Here is a 20,259-nt window from a genome sequence, read left to right on the forward strand (position 1 = left end):
TAAATGTCACGTTCCATTTTTCGTACATGAGGAAACTTGGTAAATTCAATAGTTTAAGGTTCCTTAAAATATAACTTTCCAGTCCTTCTAGTCTCTACGCCAGGGGATTTATCCAACAAATGTTTCTCTTTATTTCCCTCTTTGTTTGATTCAAACGGATTACATACTGACCCCGGAAATGTAATAAAAATTCTTCAAATATGCTGGTCCTTGATCATCTTAAGTGCCTGGTAGTTTTTTTTATGTAAAGCCATGCCATCGCTTAAGAAAGAGATTGGCTATTATTAAAAACATCAGAGTATTTGGTACGACATTAGTGTAGCTGATCAATATATTTTGACGTCCCACAATTTTTCTTATTCGGCCCCATACCTTGATTATCTTGTTATGCTTCAGATGTGGGCCACGGTCTGTCTCGTAGTCGACCATCCTCCAATAAACGTTAGACACAGATAATACAGGGCGATTTCTAAATCGTGATCGCAATATGTCTCAATAGTTTAATGCGCAGTCATCGGAGTCCCTTCAGGCCTTAGCGCCAATACTACCTCGTTCCCATCCCAGTCGCAAGTGCAATTTTCGCCCGCGTCCCCGATACCCCCCCCTCTTCCCTCTACACACCCTCCTCTCCCCCGGGGGCTACCACCCCTCCCGACGAATAGTCCATCTTGTCCCCCTTCTTCCCCCTCTATGAGGTCATAGGGTTGATTCCCGGAGTGGGACTTCGACTCTCGTGATTCATGCACGGCTATTCGTTAAAATGATTTCCAAACAGGTTCCATATCTTTCACCCGCAAATCGACTCGCGGTCGTTTCACACGTCCCTCGCGGGAATGCACCAGTGGTACGTAAGCAATTCGTTCGGAGCTACAAATTGTGAGAGCAGTGATATTTGATTTTGTAAATTGACAAATATAATTTCCATACCGGCTGCGACGAATAAAAACTCGTTCCACACGGGGTGAAACCGCTGCCGATCCAATTTCCTGTGACTTTTAATGCGTCCGCAACATTTTATCCCCTTTGAAGATTCGGGGAACTTGTCGGAGCCAATGTTACCCAGCAGCGTATTTTATGTCATGGAATTCAATCGTCTTACGAAAAATTTCTCTTTCAATTGATTTTCACCCCAACTAAACTGCATTTTTGTTTTCCCTCGAAGTCTGATGATGAAATATCAAATACCTTATTGGATCTAAAATAAGAAACTATAGTCGTGAAGGTAACTTTGTTTTTATTATGTTGACTGTAAAATTGATTGAAATCCTGCCAGATTCATTGAATAAAGCATTTAATTTACATGCGTTTGCTATGGATTCTTTTCAAATACTTCTATGAAGCTCCGAAAACATTCATTTTTTTCGTGTGTTGAAAACCTTATAGTAAAAGGGGACGCTAAGTAGGTTCTAGAGGTAACGCACCTATCGTATTACGTAATAAAATTTCTCACGTAATCACTCCAGCCAACTTTCCTCGATGAAGTGGATCCCAATTAGGTCTGCATGTCCGTTGCGTTAATCAGATTATTTTCTGATTTTCTAATCCTATTATGAGTGGCACTTCAGGTAATAAATCAAATCATGATGTTCGTGAGCGTTTAAGTTCCAGCGCTAACAAGAGAGGGTTGGGGAAGGGGACACCTTCGTGCTTCCATTTTTACGTTATCATCCGGGAGAGTGTGGGGCTCTTTCAGCCCCTACCTAAGGCAAATCACTCATCCTTTCGTGAATGAAGTACCTCCCAACCTAACCTAGGATCGTGAGAAACATCATGTTATGTCTATCACCCGGGCACCAGGATCTCATTTTTCGTCTGCGTGTCCAACGAATTTCAATGTTATTGACTGTGTTGTTATTTAGGTCAGCAAAGAGTGAGTGATATTTTTGACATTCTCGGATTCATTATTTGAATAGAGGTTTTCATTCATTTCATAGATCGTTGATGGCCAGATTTCTTATTTTACATCCACATACTTTAATTCCACGAACCTTTTAAACCGATTCCTATCGGTCATCGCATCGCATTTATTTGATGTTCAACGAATAATAAATGGGCGTAATAAGGCTCTAAAAACTTAAAATATATCTTTTTGTGATGTCAATATTGTATTCATCTGTTAAACGAAATCAATATATGAAAACAACCAGAATATATAGCTTCTTACGCGGAAAATAGAAATACCTTTGTTATCTAAATGTGATGTTCGCACAGTACGTATTTTCTGCTGTGAAGAATTTGTCGTTGATATAAATGAGATCTAAGTTGGAATTTAAAGTGAACTCATCTTTCTTTTTGCGAACAAAATTCCTTGTTGCGTTTGATTGCCACTAGTTAGCATGATGCCTTCATGTAATCCCATGTAGCTACTTTTATTTATATTAAAACAAAGATGGAATAGAACTTTTCTACAGATGTTTATTCGTATGGCGCGTTTCCCGAATAACGGCATCATCAGGTAATAAGAAAGGCGGAACACGCTGGAACGCTTCGTACCAATATGTGTCTAATCTTCGTACGGATGAGTGGAAAAGTAGGTACTACTGCTTTTGCTCTAAAGTGGATGTCCAAAAATTCCACGAAATAAAGTCCGAAGGATTTGAGTTTACCAGTCTCTTTCCTTACTATTCTTACACTACTATTAATGTCATGTATGCGAGGAATAAACCCCTCAGCTAAGTTAAAAATGCAAGATGAATGTTTGTCCTAACATTCTATGAAAAATAATAGAAAATTCTATTTTTTCCATTTGTAAATAATATTCGTATTTCCATTAAATGTCTAAAGTTATGCTTTAAAGTTACTTTTTTTCTGAAATATATATTTTTAGGTAATTGCTAAATATAGAGTGTAGCACTTAATAAAAAGTTATATTTGTATTTATTTCAATATATTATTCAGTGGCATCGTTTAATAATACTCTTTAATTTGCATAAAGACCTGAATGAAAACTTTCGTATTAAATAATTCGTTATCATTCTCTTTTCTAAACAGGTATCCGGAATCCAGACTTGCAAAGCTGTTCAATGGAAGCATTCCCATAGTCTTAGACAGTCTCAAACAGCACTACTTCATCGATAGAGATGGCAGGATGTTCCGACACATACTAAACTTCATGAGGAACGCCCGATTGCTGGTTCCCGAAAACTTCGCAGACCTCGACCTACTGCTGGAAGAGGCGCGTTATTTCGAAATAGCACGTGAGTATGCATTGGAAAATACACATTCACTGACTGAGTTCCCTATATTTCTCCTTCCATTTGTTTAATGATCATTTGGTTTCTTGGTGACAGTGGTGTACCTTAATTTAACAACACTATCATTAAGTTTAGCCATTAGCAAACAAATTTGCAAAAAGTTTAAAGTTTCTGGCCTCTTATTTTCTTCTCTCAGTTTAGTCGTAACACAAACAAAGAAGCTCCTTAAACACTTAATTTAATTCGAAGTTATAGATGAATACCAAATCGTTCTAAATAGTTATTATGTGAATTTTGATGAGAGAGCTAATTTTTTAAATATGCATGGATTCGCAATTTTTCTGTTTACTTCGTTGCCTTCCGTCTAGAAATCAGCCCATTCGATACATGTATACATATTTTAACCGCGTGGTAATAACAGTCGATTGATATTTTTACAAATGTAACCATAGTATTAGTTAATTAACATGTCGAAATTGGCGCCAGCTGCTCTTGTTTAATTAAAATTGCCAATTAAATTAGCGCGCCACTGCGCTCCATCTCGTGTATTATAATTACTGCCTCGAATGCATCGGTGGATTTTCCCTTTCGAGGTCAACCTAGCAACGAGCTCCTTTTAATTTATTCCGATATTTTCGAGAAAGAGTGGGGTTGTTTTGAGAGGAGACTGGCGGAGTTTATAGATGGTAAAAAAAAGGTAGCGCCAAAGTAAAGAAAGTCTAGGGTGCACCGGAGTGAAATTAGCGCTCGGGAAACGTTCCCTCTGAGATACCCTCGGAGGTGGAAGTGGCGGTGGCGATCATTGCGTTAGTTTGCGACACGGCCACCGGAGGCGGTGTCCCGGAGGTCGGAGGGTCCTAGGAGAGCCTGAGAGAGAGAAGGATGGAGGGAGTGGGAAAGCGAGAGAGACGGACGAGGCTGACTATATATACTCGATTGGGGGCGCCAGGGGCGGTATAAGGGAAAGGATGGGGGCGAGAGGAAGGGAGGGTAGGATGGGGGGAGGGAAATAAAAGAGTCCTGGCGATGGATACCCTGGAGGCAACCTCATCACTGATGGGGGTCGTCCATTAGGTCGGTCCGAGCGAAAATGCCAAAGTGACGGCGGGCCCATTAGCGGGCGGAAAAATTTCGAGATTGGGACTCGCGGTAGACGGTGGGGGGTGGGGGAGACTGGGAGTGGGAGGTTGGACTGCGAGCAGGTATCGGAGTGGGGAGTGGACAGAGGACGTTGTTTGTTGGTTACATGAGAGGCAGTGGAAGGGGAGCAGCGAGGGGACGGTGATGGAACAGGGCAAAAAGGGGTGAGTTTCACGTCCTTAATCGGCCATACAGAAATGGTGCCTTTATATTGTCGTTCATTCACTCAATGAAATTAGTGGCGGTGGCAATGGATTAATGAATAACAACCGAACGAGAGAAATCCATACCTCCTAATCTGTTAATTGGTCATCGTGATCGCGTTCTGGGCTGAGATAAATGAAAAATGAGTTGGGGTTGGTAGCATAAATTGTGGCCGGTTGCTCACAAGTGCCTGGTATCTACATTTGCTCAAAATCTGGAACTCGTGAAACAAATATATACCTAGTCAAAGACAAGGTAAGGATGACTTTTCACCAATTTACTACAAAACAGGTAAGATTAATGCTGTTACCGAAGTCAGACATGCATTCTTCCATGCATTATGCTGGGGAAAAAACTTTGAAAGATGGAGACCGAAAGCCATCGTTGATAATTAAGCATTTTGTAATATATCACAAATCTTATTATTCCGATCAATTTCAACGCCAGAGTGCCAAGGTAATACTACTTTGAAAATATCGTCGTGGTGTCGAAATCGACAAGCAAAATATAAATAGTTTGGAAAATTTCCAAGTCTCTAATTACCAGCAATTGGCTCTTGTCACTCCACAAGAGTGGGTGTGCATCAATTACTTAAACGGATCTTAAATCTTATCGATATGCTTCGAGATTTTTGAAAGGATAGCGGGAAACATGAAAGGAATCAGAATGAATTGAGGGACAAGATTTTGAGAGGGTTCAGAGTCAGGAGCTTGTGGAATGGCGGGCATGATATAGCACGGTGGGCGTATCGAAAAGGTTCGTGGGAACTGGAGTGGACAAACAAATATGGGATGCCATCGTCAAATGTGCCACGAATCATCGATGGCGAAGTCGAGAGATTGCATTTAACGCAAGCTCCCAACATCGAGTCCAGCTTGGGATCGTTTTGATTCCTATTCCACTTACCTGAGTCATTTTCGCTCGCACCTTCTTGATCCTTGACGATCTAAAACCATTATAGACAATTTTTTTAAATACTCCCAATCAACATATTGGCCAATGTCACTTAATGGTCCACATTATTTCAGAATTTATGGTATATAATATCACGAAGCTTTGCAATAATCAAGTCGGCGAATGATTGAAAAGACTTTCGCATTGTAAAGTTTGATTTTACTCATGAGCTCTCGATAGTATTTGTGGGGCATAAATGACTGCAGCATTTATTAATATACGGGGCAGAGCAACGCGTCGTCTTCCCTCACGCTTGACGGATCTGTTGCAGTCACGCTCAATCAAACAGGCTATCATCGCGATCAAATTATTACCGAAAGACAGTAGCCTTGGATTGCTTTCTCTCCTCTGTGCTGCGCAAAGCGAGTTATTGCTTCAGAGGAAAGAGTAATAATTATTTTGTTAATGATTGATGATAGAATCACAAGAACTGTAGACATAAGATCCTCACCCATTTGGCAATATCACGCAATTAAATATCCTCCGCAGTAACTGTCATATAGTATGAGAATACACATCTGGAAATCTTCATGTATTCCTGAGCCCGCGTCATATACATTCAACCGTCTATCTCGACCACGTACTCACCCAGACACCCTGAAAACCGGAGTCGCGACTCTGGATGATTTCCCCAGACGTTCCTCCAGTTTCCGGGCATTCAAAACGTCCCAAAGCCAAAAAAAAACGTACCTCTCACATTCAGCGGCCCCGAGCGCCTTTTGGCTCCCGCTGAAGAGGTGAAAGAGATGAGAGAGAGAATAAGGGAGGAGTGGGGCACTGGAATGGGGAGGAGGAAGTGGTACGTGGAGAAGAAATAAGGGGCATGCCGAAGGAAAGTATGAATGAATGAATGAAGGAGATGGAGAAGTTTGAGGTGGGAGGCCGTGGTAGAGAGGCGGTTGCTTGATTGGGAGGTTAAGCCAAAGAGGAGGAGACGGGGGAGAAAAGGTATATAGAATGGGGCCCGAGGGGGTGACGACCGCGAGGCGAGCGGATCCGTCTCGCGGAGAAATTGTTCGTACGGTCACGATTCGCGGGCGGGAGTAAAATGGGGATCGATGGTAATTGCGCAGTTTCCAATAGTGATTGTTCCTCTCTCTATCTCCCTGCAAATGCTTTCTCACTTGTTTGTCGCTCGCGCTCACAAATTCCCACACATACACATGTGCGTTCGCACTCGGAACTCACACTCAACAACGTAATAGTCCCTCATTTTTTAAAATGTCTGTGCGAATATTTTGTTTCCCACTTTTGCCGGTGTGCGTCGAGTTTGTCTATCAATATTACACTTGCGCTCAATGTGCCTCTAACCAAATCAGGTTGGATTGCCTAGTGTATTTTTTTATTTAGGCCCACAAATAAATATGTAAAAACGTATATATTTTTGGTTACTTTTCAATTTGTTTAATGAAAGTCGCATTGACGTAAAAATCTCATGGGTGCAAAAATACCCCTCCTTAAAAACTCATAGTACTACTTTTCGTTTAACAACATAGTACATATCTAATTATTTATATAATCTCATGTCAAAAAAGACAAAAAGCATTGTTTTCACTTTTGATTTGCTCATTCTTGCCTTTTTGGGCTTGGGGTACTGGTCGGTGTGCCACTCAGAGCTTTGGCGTTTTGTTTTTGGGTCGTATTCAAAAACCCAGGTCTTATCACCAGGGATGGCGTTGTCCAAATAATCAGGTTCACTTTCATTCAATACGTTGCAAAAGTTCACTTGAAATTCCCGCTCGGTTGGTTTTTTCGTGACACGGTCGGCGCGCAGAGGTTTGCAATAACTAATGTCCTGCCACTTGCACAGCTTAGGGAGCACTGAGACTAGTTTTTTGGCAAAGCTTAGTGTGTCCCCCTACCTACTCCAAGTAATTTGATCTCACTTCGACCAATTGGAGCGGCGCGGGAAATTGAATTGCAATACTTTTGGAACATACCGTGTATTAATGAACCTACACAAATACGTATATTAGAATAAATACATATATTCATATGTGTATATATATGTATGTATATATATATATATATATATATATATATATATATATATATATAATAATGCGAAATTCGCATTTATCTTCACGTAATTATTGCAAAAGTACCAATAAACATGATTATAACGAAAACATAATACTCGTAATGTACGCGGTCACCGGATTTCCTCATATATGGCTTTAAATTACATATAGTATTGCATTCACTTTTTAGCAAATTGACTGTGGATGAACGAATTATGGCTTAATATTTTCACTGCCAATTTTAGTGTCTTTCTACACCATACGTTTTTCAAAGAGGGAACTTCCGTTGATTTCTTTAGTTAACTTTTGTCATCCCAGGAAAATGAGAATCTGCAAATAATTCATTTTGTCTCCCCTGGTAAAGTAAATATGAAATGACTTCACCTTTATGTAAATGCAATTCGGGAGTCAATATATTTTTCGAAGTATTCGAAAAAGTGTCTTCATTTGGCCGCAATACAATTTACCGCAGTTGCCTACTAAAACAACTTAATTATTAATGCTCTTTCACTGCAGCCTCTTCACTCTCAGACCGTTCAGCCATTTTAAGTCCACGTGGAAAAAGCATTCAATGCAAATAAACTCGTATCCGCTGTTCCCATTTACTGTAAGATTTAAACAGTCATTTTTACGTCTACTCTGGTAAAAGATATGATTTTTTCTGCCAATATTCCGAAAAATTTATGGAGAATTTTTCCCTTTATCCAGGACTAGATGGTTTACAGTAATTCAAATACAAACAATCAAATATCTTTGAAAGCCTGTTTGCTCATTTCCTTGCTCCTGAACTTTTTACATTTTCTTAACATTTTTTTGCAAGTTTCATTTAAATTCATCACGGATTATCGTACAGGAGACTGAAATTATTCCATCTTTGCAAACAGAAAAGAGGCAGGAAGTGTGGAAAAACAATAACTGTCTAAAATATCAATGGAATTAGAGCATAGTGAATTGGCAAGATCGAATGTCATTTTTTACTAGCGAATCTGTTTTTTTAAATCCGTTTAGCTCAGGATGTAGTGGACAGAAATTCGGAAAAAATGAAACCGTTTACCATCACGATAGGGAGACCGTCATGCAATGAAGGACATTTGATTTATTTAATTGAACTCGAGCCAATTGTATCTGTTTCACCAATCCTCCTTCCTCATTCAAAAAATTTAACAATTACTTCCAGAGTTAAATTTGGAGTTCAAAATGTAACCTGTCATCTACTTTTACAGTAGGAATATTTGAAACTGAAAATATATCGACATGGTTTGCTTCCCTTAGCTATAATTTCTCAACGGTATGAACCATTTGGAATTACTTATCAAAATTTTAATGACTTCACCTCAAGACGCGCAACAAAAGTTGACAGTTGAATAAAATATGTAAGAAAACTTCTTGAGAGTAACAGAAGGCAAACACTAAAAGCGGTTAGAGCCCCTTAAACATTCCCCCGCCCATGTGTACACGGGTCTCCTTCCTTTCCCCACCACTCGACTCACTTCCTCGATCCCCCTTCTCCTCCATCCTGCGCATTCCCAGCGAGTTTTCGGAGCACCGCGAACGCTCTTTTAAAACCCCCTCTCCTTTCTGTTCCACCACCCTCGCCCCGCGCGCCATCAATCCCCTTTTTCCCACCCTCATCCCTTCTCCCGTCCTTCCCTCCCCCTACGGCTCGCTCGCTTTGTATAATTCTTCCGATCTCCGGAGCACCCAGCTCCCCGAGCCTCTTGAACTCTTTTAAGCCTCGCCGTCCTCCCTCTGATCTTCCCGCTCCCTTCACGGCCTCCTACCCCCTACCACCACCCTTCAACTCCCTCCCCCCATCGACCCCCTTCCAAACACCGACCGCCCTCCATCCTTACACCGTGGAATCGCGAACCCTCGCAGCTCGCCTCATTCCGCCGACCCACGACTCCCTCCTTCCTCTTCATTCGAGAGTGGGGAGGAAAAAAATTAAAAGAAATGGAACTAAGGCGAATCATGTGGCGGGGTTTTACCCCAGGAGTGGGCGGGGGAGAGAGGATCGCGGCATTTTAAACTCGTGCCCCGTTTCAATCTCGCGTTCATTCCAATCGGAGTTCCCTTCGCCCCCACTGCTCCGAGCCTCATCGCCCCCGTCCCTCTCTCGCCCTCCACCCACCTCCCATTTCCCCCTGAATCCCCGAGACCTTTGAGAACAGTTGCTTCTCTTCAAGGAACCCCACGTCTTGACGGATTTAGGTGTACGATAACCTCGGCGATAGCCGTGGGAGGAAAGGGTGGGACAGCGTAAATGCTCATCTTTCCCAAGTAGCTGGGTGGGTGTTCGAAAAGAGGAATTAAAGAAGGGTTTAAATATCATCGTCGGTGGGATTTTTGTGAAAGGAATGTGTAATAATTTAATGAATATATTATGATAGATTTTTTTATTTCCAAGAGCAAAATCCATCTTCTAAGGATTACCATTGAAATATGGACTGCGGGAAGTTCTTTTTTCAGCGTGAATCCACCATTTGATAATTTTCATACCATAAAGAAAAGGTGATGAGCCTGGATACCGAGAAATATATCGATACCACAAATGCCATGTACACGTATCTTTATCATTTGCTTGTAACTGAACATCATTTAGTTAAGCATCGTAAAATGTGAAGTATTGTACCCGTTGTCGTCCAGATCAAAAATTCGTTGGAGTCCATTTGCCTACCCCGAAATTCCGATCGGCTGACGCTCATACGATATGAATTTACATTGCCGTGCGATGTTAAAATTCGTGACAGCCTCACATGGCAAGATAGGTATTCCCGATGAAAATAGTCCGGGAATCACGGATAGGGGAGTCGTGTGTGGTCAGCGAATGATGCAGCGAATGTGGCGACAAACGGGTCATGTGAAGAGAGCTGGCGAAAATGACGGCGGCGCCAGGGCGACCTGGGAGCAGTGAATCTAAACCCTTTCCCTAGCGGTGAGTTTCGCCATTCGTTAGTGCTACCGTTTCTTTCTTCGCCGCCGTTTCCTCGTGTGTCCAATCGTCCGATGGACTCCCATTGCCGTCCGTCTCCTCCGGAATGCGTTGTGCCCCCTAAGCGGCCTATTCCGTGAGTGAAATAATTTTTGAAAATCATTTCACTGCCTTTCCAAAATTTTTAGCATCAATCCAGACATCAGTTCCTCATATACAACTTTGCCATATCTATCGAGGATCTGATATTTCCGCGGTGAAAACTGTGAATAGGGAAAGGAATTTGAAGGCCGTGTTCGTTCAGGACTTTACACTTTTGGTTAAATTAGTTGTGAAAGATAAAATGGAAATGCGCCTGGTGGAAAGCTAAGACTTTGCCTCGGCAAGCGCGGTGTGTCTAGGTACGCATTATCGTCATTGACCTAGTGTACATAGCATCCCCGCTTAGAACGACAAAGCAATAAGAGATATTTGATTAAGTACAGGAATCGAACAAAGCCATCTTGTCATTATTTTGGGTTCAATTTTATTGCCAAAATCGCTAATGGCCCAATTAATCCTGAGTATCAGAGCGGAGGAAAGTGTAGCACACTGCTAATGTCGATTTATTTAGTAAGCTCTCGTGAAGCAACAATAATGATCGTAAATATATAAGTTGAGCAGGAATTGGTGGCCATGAGAATTGTAAATGAATTTGGCCAACTAAATTTCATTAAATCAATCCATTTATGACACTCATTCCTCCCCGCGCTAAAATCGATCTCATGTTCTTCCGCGAAGTGACTGCTTTTAAATATCCACTTAAAAAATTACGGGAAAAGACGTTGAGCATATTACTTCAGTGTTTTATTATGAGCCATGATGGAGAACTTTCTTGAGCTGAGCGAGGGAAAAAATAAGAATCACTGATTAAATTTGGAGATAATTTCACCAGCCTCTCAGATAATCAAGGATAAAAATATATGGAGGGGGGCATAAAAAATGAGACACCCAGACAGATGCAATCTTGGTCATTTCGGGCGGGAAGGCCCAAAGGGGCAGGTGCGCGGAATGTAAACTCGTTCTCCGGCGTTGGATGTGTGGGGGCCCGCCCGTCACGTCCCCCTCATCTTCTCAAGTGATGATACCCGCTTCCGTGGCTTCTTAAGCTCAGCCCTCTTCTCTCCTCCAAGGACGGCAACGCAAGGATGATCATTGTCTTCCCCCTTGCATCTCAACACTTTTATTTGTTTCTTCGCTTTGTAGCTATGTGCTATTTGGAATCGAAAATAATATTTTCAGTCTAATCGTCACGAATCTTCAATGTCGACTACCCGGTTTTTTCAGCAGGGTATAAAATAAGATGCTCCGACTACATTACACTTTCTATGTAATAATTTAGTAATAATTTGAATACACATTGGTTCTGCATTCAAGTTTGAAAGCGTAAGGCTGGGTTAGGGATCGATACGGTCTGAGGCGTAGCAAAAAGGGAATATTGATTTTTTTTCCAGTACACGCGAGTTGTAATGACTATAATAAATGGTTCACTGTCGAAGATTTGCAAGTTTTAGAGTTTAACCTGTTACAAAACGCTAGCTCGTACAATAATTTAATCAAGTATTTCCAATGGGTTTATAAAGAAATAAGTTTAAAATTGCTTTGAAAAACTGTAATGGATAACCTTTATGATATCATCTACTATGTATAACATTATATCGGCTTGGAAATATTTCCTATCTCGAAGGACTATATCTTCAAATTTGTGTTGGATTTAGAGGCTAAAGTTATAAATAATGCACTCGCTGTGTATCCATCTACATTATACCATCCTTAAAGCAAAATCATAAGTATGCATTTTAACACCCTCTCTCCTCTCTGTCCCGCAGCAATGATCCGGCAGCTAGAACAACTCCGGAAGGACCGCGCCAGGACAGCCTGCAAGGCCGCCGCCGTCACTATGGGCGCGGGTGCCCTCGTGGGGCGCGGGCCCCGCGGTCTCCGACGCCTCGGCGGTGTCCCCTTCAAAAACCACCACCACCGGGGTGTGCCCTCGCTGGTGCATCGACACCGACGCCGGCGCCACCTCGAGGGTGATGCTGCCGACGAGGAGGACGATGAGGATGACGACGAGGGCGGGGGCCGTGGGGGGCAAGTGGGTCGGGAGGGGGCCATGATGCTGGGCGCCCCGGAGGATGTGGACGAGGACGAAGACGGGTGCGGCGTGCGACGGCGGGGAACGGCAACAGTGAGGGTGTCGGGCGCCCGAGGCGAGGGGGAGGGCGGCGGGGGCGGCGCCGGCGGCCTCGGGGGTGCCGAGTGCGGGGACGGCGATGATGACGAGTCGGCTGAGGTGACGTTCGAGTGCGTGGCCCTGCATGTCAGCCCCGACCTGGGCGAGCGGGTGATGCTCTCGGGGGAGAGGGCGCTCATCGACGAAGCCTTCCCGGAGACGAGCCAGGCGCTCATGGACGTGCGAAGCAATGTGGCGTGGAACGCGGCGGCCGGCGGAGACCCCCGCCACGTCATCCGCTTCCCGCTCAACGGCTACTGCAAGCTCAACTCCGTGCAGGCGGTCACGAGGCTTCTCAACGCCGGATTCCGAGTCGCCGCGAGCAACGGAGGCGGCGTGGAGGGTCAACAGTTCTCCGAGTACCTCTTCGTGAGGAGGGTTTATCCCTCGTAGCTGCTCTGAGGGCTATGGGGTGCCCTCTGACGCGGTATCCCTTGGGCTCGCCGGCTCGGACTTCCTCTGTAGGAGAGAAGACCACGGGAGGAAATTTCTTCTTAACTGACGCATGATTTGGACTCCCGGAGGTGCTCTGTACCGTTTCCTCTTTCAACTGTACGAAGATTATATCCATGTTAAATGAAACCGCTCCTCTACTACGCAATCACCTCAATCCGCGCTCAAAAACACGCTTGCTTATCATGCGGAGAGAAGGTGTGTGCAGGAAGTTTCTAAATGAATTTCCGCGACTTCGGAGATGTGGAAAGGAGGACCAGCGGTTGAGGAAATATTTCGACTTCTCCCGGCGTGTAAAAATTTAAATGAATTTGTTTTTATCTGTGAATTCGCTATTTGTTGCAAACTTTCGACCTATTTTGAGGTTTCCGTGTAACCAGGGAGGACATAGCTCTTCACTTAATCCAGTTGCATATTTTTTAATCTCCTCTTTTCGGAGAGGATCAACGTCAGAAAATCCCCTCTTGACAGAAACGTAAGCGAAGCTTAATGTTTATGACCGTGGGAATAACGGGGGAAAGTTTTTGATGAGAAATAGCATGTACATTACACATGCATATATGTACATATAACGCACAGACACATATAAATATATATATATATATATATATATATATATATATATATATATATATATATATATATATATATATATATATATAATGCTCTTGAATCCATGTGCATGTAAATGATACCTGTGTATATAATAAATATCGTGTGTGTAGAGAGCGGGGTAGAGAAAGGGAGAGAGAGATAGACAGGAAGGGAAGATATATATGATATTTATGTAAAATGAAGCTCTCTTCAATGACGCCACGAACCCCGCACACCCGGGGGCAAACCTCTATCGATTCCACAGCGATGCCCTCCGGATACCTATTCCCTCAATCCCCTCTACCCCCCTCGCGCCTCTTCTCTCCCCCCCCACCTCCCCCTCTCATATTTCCTCTCCCCCCCGTTCCCACCACAACCCCAGGGGGTAATGTGAGTAGGGGAGGGGGCGACTGAGTCGGAGGAGGAGGCCGCGGAGTTGCGGAGGGGCTCGGTAGGGTCTGTGTGTTGGGAAAGTGGACGCACATTTCGTTCCCTGCACCCCTCCGACCCCCCCCCACATCCCAATTACGAGTACAACCCCCGGCTCCTGCCCCTCCTGTCGTCCCACCCCTGAGCCACACTCACACACACACACCACCACCGCCGCGCCGACCCCCCCTCCGGCGGCAGCCAACTCATTTCAGTCGGCAAATAACGAAGCCTTTGCCCGGGGCGGATGTGGGCTATCTCCCTCTCTCCATCCTTGCCCCCCTCCCGCCTCCCACCCCCTCCTTACCTCTTCCACCTCCCCCCCCACCGATCTCCCTCTCCACCCTCTCCGACACTCCCGCCTCCCTTTGTCCTATCTTTTTGCCCCGCAGGACTGAGGTCGGAATACATACGACCGCCACCGACTCCCCCCCACGGCCTCCCTCCCCCACCTCGGGCTCCTCTGCCATCCCCCAAAAACTTCACCTACCCTCCTCCACCTCTTCACCCCGCTCCTCCCCGTCTATCCCCTCTTCTCCCCCCGCCCCCACGCCTTCGCCTGCCCACCCACCCGTCGATTTTATAATGGGGACTGGATGGGCGAGAGGGAGGGCCAAGGGAGTGGATAGTGGGAGGCCAAGTTAACAGGAATATTTCCATTATAATTGCTATCATTAATAATTTTATTGTTATTACTCAGTCCGCGGAATAAAAGGGCAGGAGGACGCGGGACGGGGGTCTGGGGATGGGAGAGGGGATTTCGGGGGTTGGGGCGTTAGGATTCCAGGCTTCCAGGCAGGTTTGATCGGGAGCGCACAGGATGAGTGAGAAAGGACTCATTTTACTCTCTCTCTCGCACGTTTTTGTGTTTTTTTTAGTTGTTGTGTTCTCGTACTCTTTTTTTTCTTTGTTTCGATGTTTCCATAATTTTCATCATAAATATCACGGCAGAATATCACTCCGCTCCACGAGACGTATATCCCGTTTTGCAGCAGCGGCATTATATATTATTCTCTTTTTTTTCCTCTCCAAGAAGCACACATAATATTGTTGTATTGACGTGCATCTTTAATTACTGCTTTCCAAACATTCCGCTGTGCCATAGTGTCTAATATTTTTTTTGTAACCATTTATCCTTTTCATTAATCCAATAACATACTTGTGCCCCGAAGATGAGGGCATTGTAAATATTTTTTTGAATAATACTAATAATGTTTTTTATAGAATTTATCGAGCAAAGAGGAGATGAGTGTTAAGCAATATGCTCGGTGGGCGAATGCCCTTGAGGTACGATCCACCGTAATGTTAAAGGGTGCTCCTAATAGCAGCAGCGATGAAACCGCTGTTTTCACAAAGTTGATCACAAAAAATATCAATTTTTTCCCGGCAAAATAATATGGTATGAAAAATGAATGTGAAAATATGAAAACATTTATGAGGGTCGATCCTAGCCGGGGTGGTTATATTTGAAGGATTGAAGGATAAGATCCGCGGATGGAAACGCGAAGGCTGTATTTTTTTAATAGCGATCGACGGCATGCCGTAGCCATTAACATTCAAAAACAACGGGACCAATTTATTAAGGAATTGTTTTCTCTCAACATCTTAGGAAAAGTGAGTGTCTCATGATTTTCTCATAATACGCCAAGTGAATAATAGTCACGACGATTCCAAGTGTTCATCGTAGTAGCAATGGCATTGCATTCCAACGGCCGGTGCATTAGCTGGCGACTTGTACAACGAGAACATGATACCGCGTACGGCTCAATATTTACCAATCCGTTGGATTGTTTGATGGGAATTTTTATCTACGTAAAAAGTCATTTGTGTTTAACTGTGATCTGTGAAGTCATCAAAATAACTGAGATAGAAATTCCTCAAAAATTTTTAGGAAATATTCTGCTGTTTCAAGTGATTATGGATCAAGTACTTCTAGTTTTTTCACAATAAGCATTAATTCCATGAATGGAGCGTTTATAAAACTTTGGCTCAGTAATGTAGGTTGTCAAGTATTTAAACGCTCTTCTGCTTTCATGTGCGTTCATTCGAAAAGTATTTGTTCATCACGGTTTTAAAGAAATTAATCTGCACATCCAATAATGTTCATAATCATTTTAAATAGCCCTAATATTTTTCACATTTCAAGTATAAACATTTATGGCAGACTGCTGTATTTTAAAGGAATTTGGAATTTAATCATGAATTTAATCATGTATTTAAAATTAATTATCTTTCTCAAAGCACGGAAATCGTTTTGCAATTAAGCATTTGAACAACTGAAACATTTATATTTTCTTGACATCGTCAGTGTTCCGCGTTAAAATTTATTCAGATTCGGGTCGTTCATATTATTTCAAAATGTTTATATTTCTTTTCTACTCCCATGTACTTATTCTCTTCTCCATTATTAATGTTGAACTTGATGAGTCCATAAATGGTTTTACATTCATACTAAATTTATTGCTGATGTTTCCAGAAATAAAACATTAAGAGAAATGCGGTGGCGGTTGAAACTGATGGATCTAATACAGGGAAATGTGTGAATCGAGTGCTAAGTGATTGAACAATTGAAACTCATGGACTTGTAAAATTCCTACTATGAGTGACCCAGCGATCGCAGACAGAAACGCTCAAGTGATATGTCCTTGACTCAGTAAACCGGAGGCGTCAAGAATGTTCACGCATTGAAATCATTAGGAAGCTGGAAATGAGGGAACATCACACCGTCAATTTCGAGTGTGCACGCTATATCTCTTTTTGTCAAACCCCACACTGAGTTCTGAATCGAATAACATTCATTTAATTGATGGACGGTGTGACATGATATCTGTAGTGTGGGTGAATGATTCCTCATGTTATTTAGGGCATCAGCCCTTCAACGAAACTCGGATGTCTTTACTCCTGAGATTAATCGTCATTAGTGAGAAGGAAAGAAATGAAAAGGAACGCAATTGGTTGGAAACTTGGAAAGGGTCTAATTAAAAAAAATGTGACCGAGACGCTGTGCAAACAGACTGAAATTTTCTTACTAATAAAAGTGATATTTCACAGGTCTCATTTGTATATCTGTGTGTGTTGTTTAAATTGTTGACTAGCACCTTAAGGATTTTATAAATACAAAAATGTTATTATTAGAGTGCCAATGTGTGCCAAATCTGTAATTACAAATAAAATGCTTAAATCTCTGTGGTACGCCTGCATATTTAATGATTCATTTATTCTTTTTCCCCACTTTTTTCCCTATTTTAAATTAGCCTTATCAAATTAATCAAGTCCCTTTCTTCAAAGAAGAAGCGCTTGGGAGAAGAGAGCGTAGAGGACACGCAGCCGCTGATTCCTGAAGTCTCCATCTTAATAAATTTAATCGCAATAGCTAACTCCCGGTGCTCTATGGGAATGGGTACGCCAAGCGTATTTCCATGATCCCGCATTTGAAATGAACCCAAAAATATCCCCAAAACGCATAAAACCCTCAAATCGGATTTGAGTGTAAAAAACTCATGGGTGTGAATTTTCTTTTTGAGTTAAACGTTAATTCCCTGCCATCTGGTATGACATCGATTTTCATTCGAAATATGTATTGGTCAGCGGCATAATTTTATCACTTCTACAGATGAAGTAAGTGCAGCCCTATGTTTTGCGCTTGATCTCACACGTAGCCACTGTCGTGTTTCATATGGGATAAAATAAAATTATTATTTGGAATTATCGAAATGGCTGCTAATAATTTTTAAGCCGGTGACAATAAACAAGAAAAGAATTGAAAACTTTCTTTGGCATCCCCATTCTGCTTGCTTATATCCTGATTGCAACTTCCATCGCAGGTGATTTTTCTGCCTAATAGGAAAAATCTTACGCTGCCTACAGTTTGTTTTCCTTAATTTAATTGAAAGCCCATCTTTCTAATGTAGAAAGTAGACCATCGTCTTGGTTTTATTCTTGTGCAGATGCTATCGTGTAGTAATTGTTAATACTCTGCTCCATACAGACTTGCATCCTTGTTCATTCTTTCTCCTCTGTTGCTTATATAAATAATATTCATTACTCGCTTCTTCTTAATTTTCCCTTCGGGTTATCAACAATAAAAACCCGGAAAATCATTACGAGGATTGGTTTGAGAAGGTTTGAGCTAACCTCGAAGTTCCTCGAAGAACCTCTTGCGCGTAAAAATCACGCATCAGTGTAGGAGTGTCAGCTCCTTTCCCTTTTTCTCTTGAGAATTTCAAAGAATAGAACACATCCAAAAAATATGACAGCTTATCTAAAGCTTGAGTGTCCACGGACATCAATTGGAATGGAATCTCCCCGCACAGAGCTCCGAACTCAATCGAAAACTCTGCCTACAGAACAATACAACAGTACTATTCGGTATGTTAACATGAAAAGATTTTTTTACGTGAAATATTATTTTTTAACTGGTTTGTTTTATTATTTGAAATTTGTCGGGAAATGCTCCATGTAACATTCATAAAATTTTTATTTGAATGGGTAAATAGTAAACCGAGGAATCTAAGGCTGAAAACTATGAGTGGATAGAATGCCGTTACGTTTCTGCTCCAGAAGTAGCATGGTTTTTAAATACTATAAATCGATTGTTTTGATTAAAATTGATTGCGGTGATAAAGAAACTCATTATTCGCTCTAATTTTCCACGCGAACGTATTCAGGGATTTTTTTCGAACATTTCGCTGAAGCAATTGGATAGCAAAATAATGCATTATAATGTTTCACAAGCGTCCATTAATGGAGAGTAATAAATCCATATGACAACTCACTCTGCTCAGCGTGTCTTAACTAGCATACATATACTTTCAGGTCAACAAAAATGCATTAGATCCCTACTCCGAAAAGAGAGATATCGTGAATCGATTAAAGCGAAAGAGATGCTATGTTCTTTTGCAGACTGCTGACGAGTGCCTGAAGAGAATGCTTTACGCTGTAAAGATCGGTTGTCTGAATCTATCGGAAGAGAGCTTTGGCCGCATTTCAACGCTCTCCCCTGCACTAAACAACGCTAGCGGGCGAAAAACATTTCGGTGATACCTCGTGACTCTAAAGTTTAAACGCTTTTATCCTCCACCCCACCCTCACACACGCTCAGCAATACCGTCACTGCCCTCCCTCCGGAGCACCAGCCGAACGGCGAATCCCAGCCCGTCCACCCCTGTAGCTCGCCCCGCCCCAAATTACTTCCGCTCCTCTTTTTTTAATCCTAGTCTTTAAGCTGGCCGCTCTCCCTACTTCTCGTCACAGGAATTTTGGGGCCATTAAAATGAATCTTCGATGAGCCCAATGAATCAAACATTGAAAGAGATGTAAGGGATGCCATGGCTTAAGGCCCCTCAGGGCGGTCGCTCTTTATTGTGATAAAATGCCGTTCACTCTCTTTCCACTAGGAACGGGTGCGGGCAAGCTTGGGAGTTGAAATCATATCTTAATACCGTTGTCTTGGGTAAATTTTTTATCCAGAGTTTTAAAATATTTTTTTAATTTACTAATTTTTCTATTATTTTTTTATGTTCCGAAAGAAAGAATGAAAGCGACTGAGTTCATCTCAGGTACTATCCAGACTCAATTAGGAATACGAATACATTATTTAAGAGTAAGGAGAACGATGAAATAATTTTTCCAAATTATGGCTTAGATTTCCGTAGATTACATTTTTACAATATTCGGGTGCTTATGATGACGAGAAAATTGTAAAAATTAAATAAAACTTTCCATAACGTTCCAAGATTTATCAAAAAATGAATGTAATTGTGGAAACAATAATGGCATCCTTTCTAAAATACTTTAATTAAAAATTCAGTTGGAAGTTCTGGCCATAGTAAATAAATTAGGTAATTATTTTGTGTTCCTGTTCCCGAGAGTCATCTGGTGTTCTTTGCAATGATTTTTCCTCGAGGCGGATTCATTTCAGGGAAGAAAGATACATGGTCGTAATCTCTCTTTCTTAAGTAACCGGCACACCAAAAAACACGTGAAGGGAAGCGGAAACGCAATGGGGACGCCTCTGCGGCTTATCTTTTGAGGAACTTCGCCACCTCGGCCGGGCACTACTCAGAG

The 20,259-nt window shown here is 42.3% G+C and overlaps 1 protein-coding gene across 1 annotated transcript in view; it reads left to right on the plus strand.

The window, feature by feature from the left end:
- The window catches only part of twz (BTB/POZ domain-containing protein twz), a 99,409-nt gene extending 86,299 nt beyond the window's left edge, over positions 1 to 13,110 (plus strand). Inside the window, exons 4-6 of the mRNA XM_071588375.1 lie at positions 2,992 to 3,197; positions 12,314 to 12,360; positions 12,631 to 13,110. Coding sequence (XP_071444476.1) covers positions 2,992 to 3,197; positions 12,314 to 12,360; positions 12,631 to 13,110 — 733 coding nt within the window. The remainder of the gene's footprint in view (positions 1 to 2,991; positions 3,198 to 12,313; positions 12,361 to 12,630) is intronic.
- Positions 13,111 to 20,259: the final 7,149 nt, after the last annotated feature.

This window comes from Hetaerina americana, unplaced genomic scaffold (genome assembly GCF_022747635.1).
Source record: "Hetaerina americana unplaced genomic scaffold, ioHetAmer1.1.p SCAF_3, whole genome shotgun sequence".
Taxonomy (NCBI): Eukaryota; Metazoa; Arthropoda; class Insecta; order Odonata; family Calopterygidae; genus Hetaerina; species Hetaerina americana.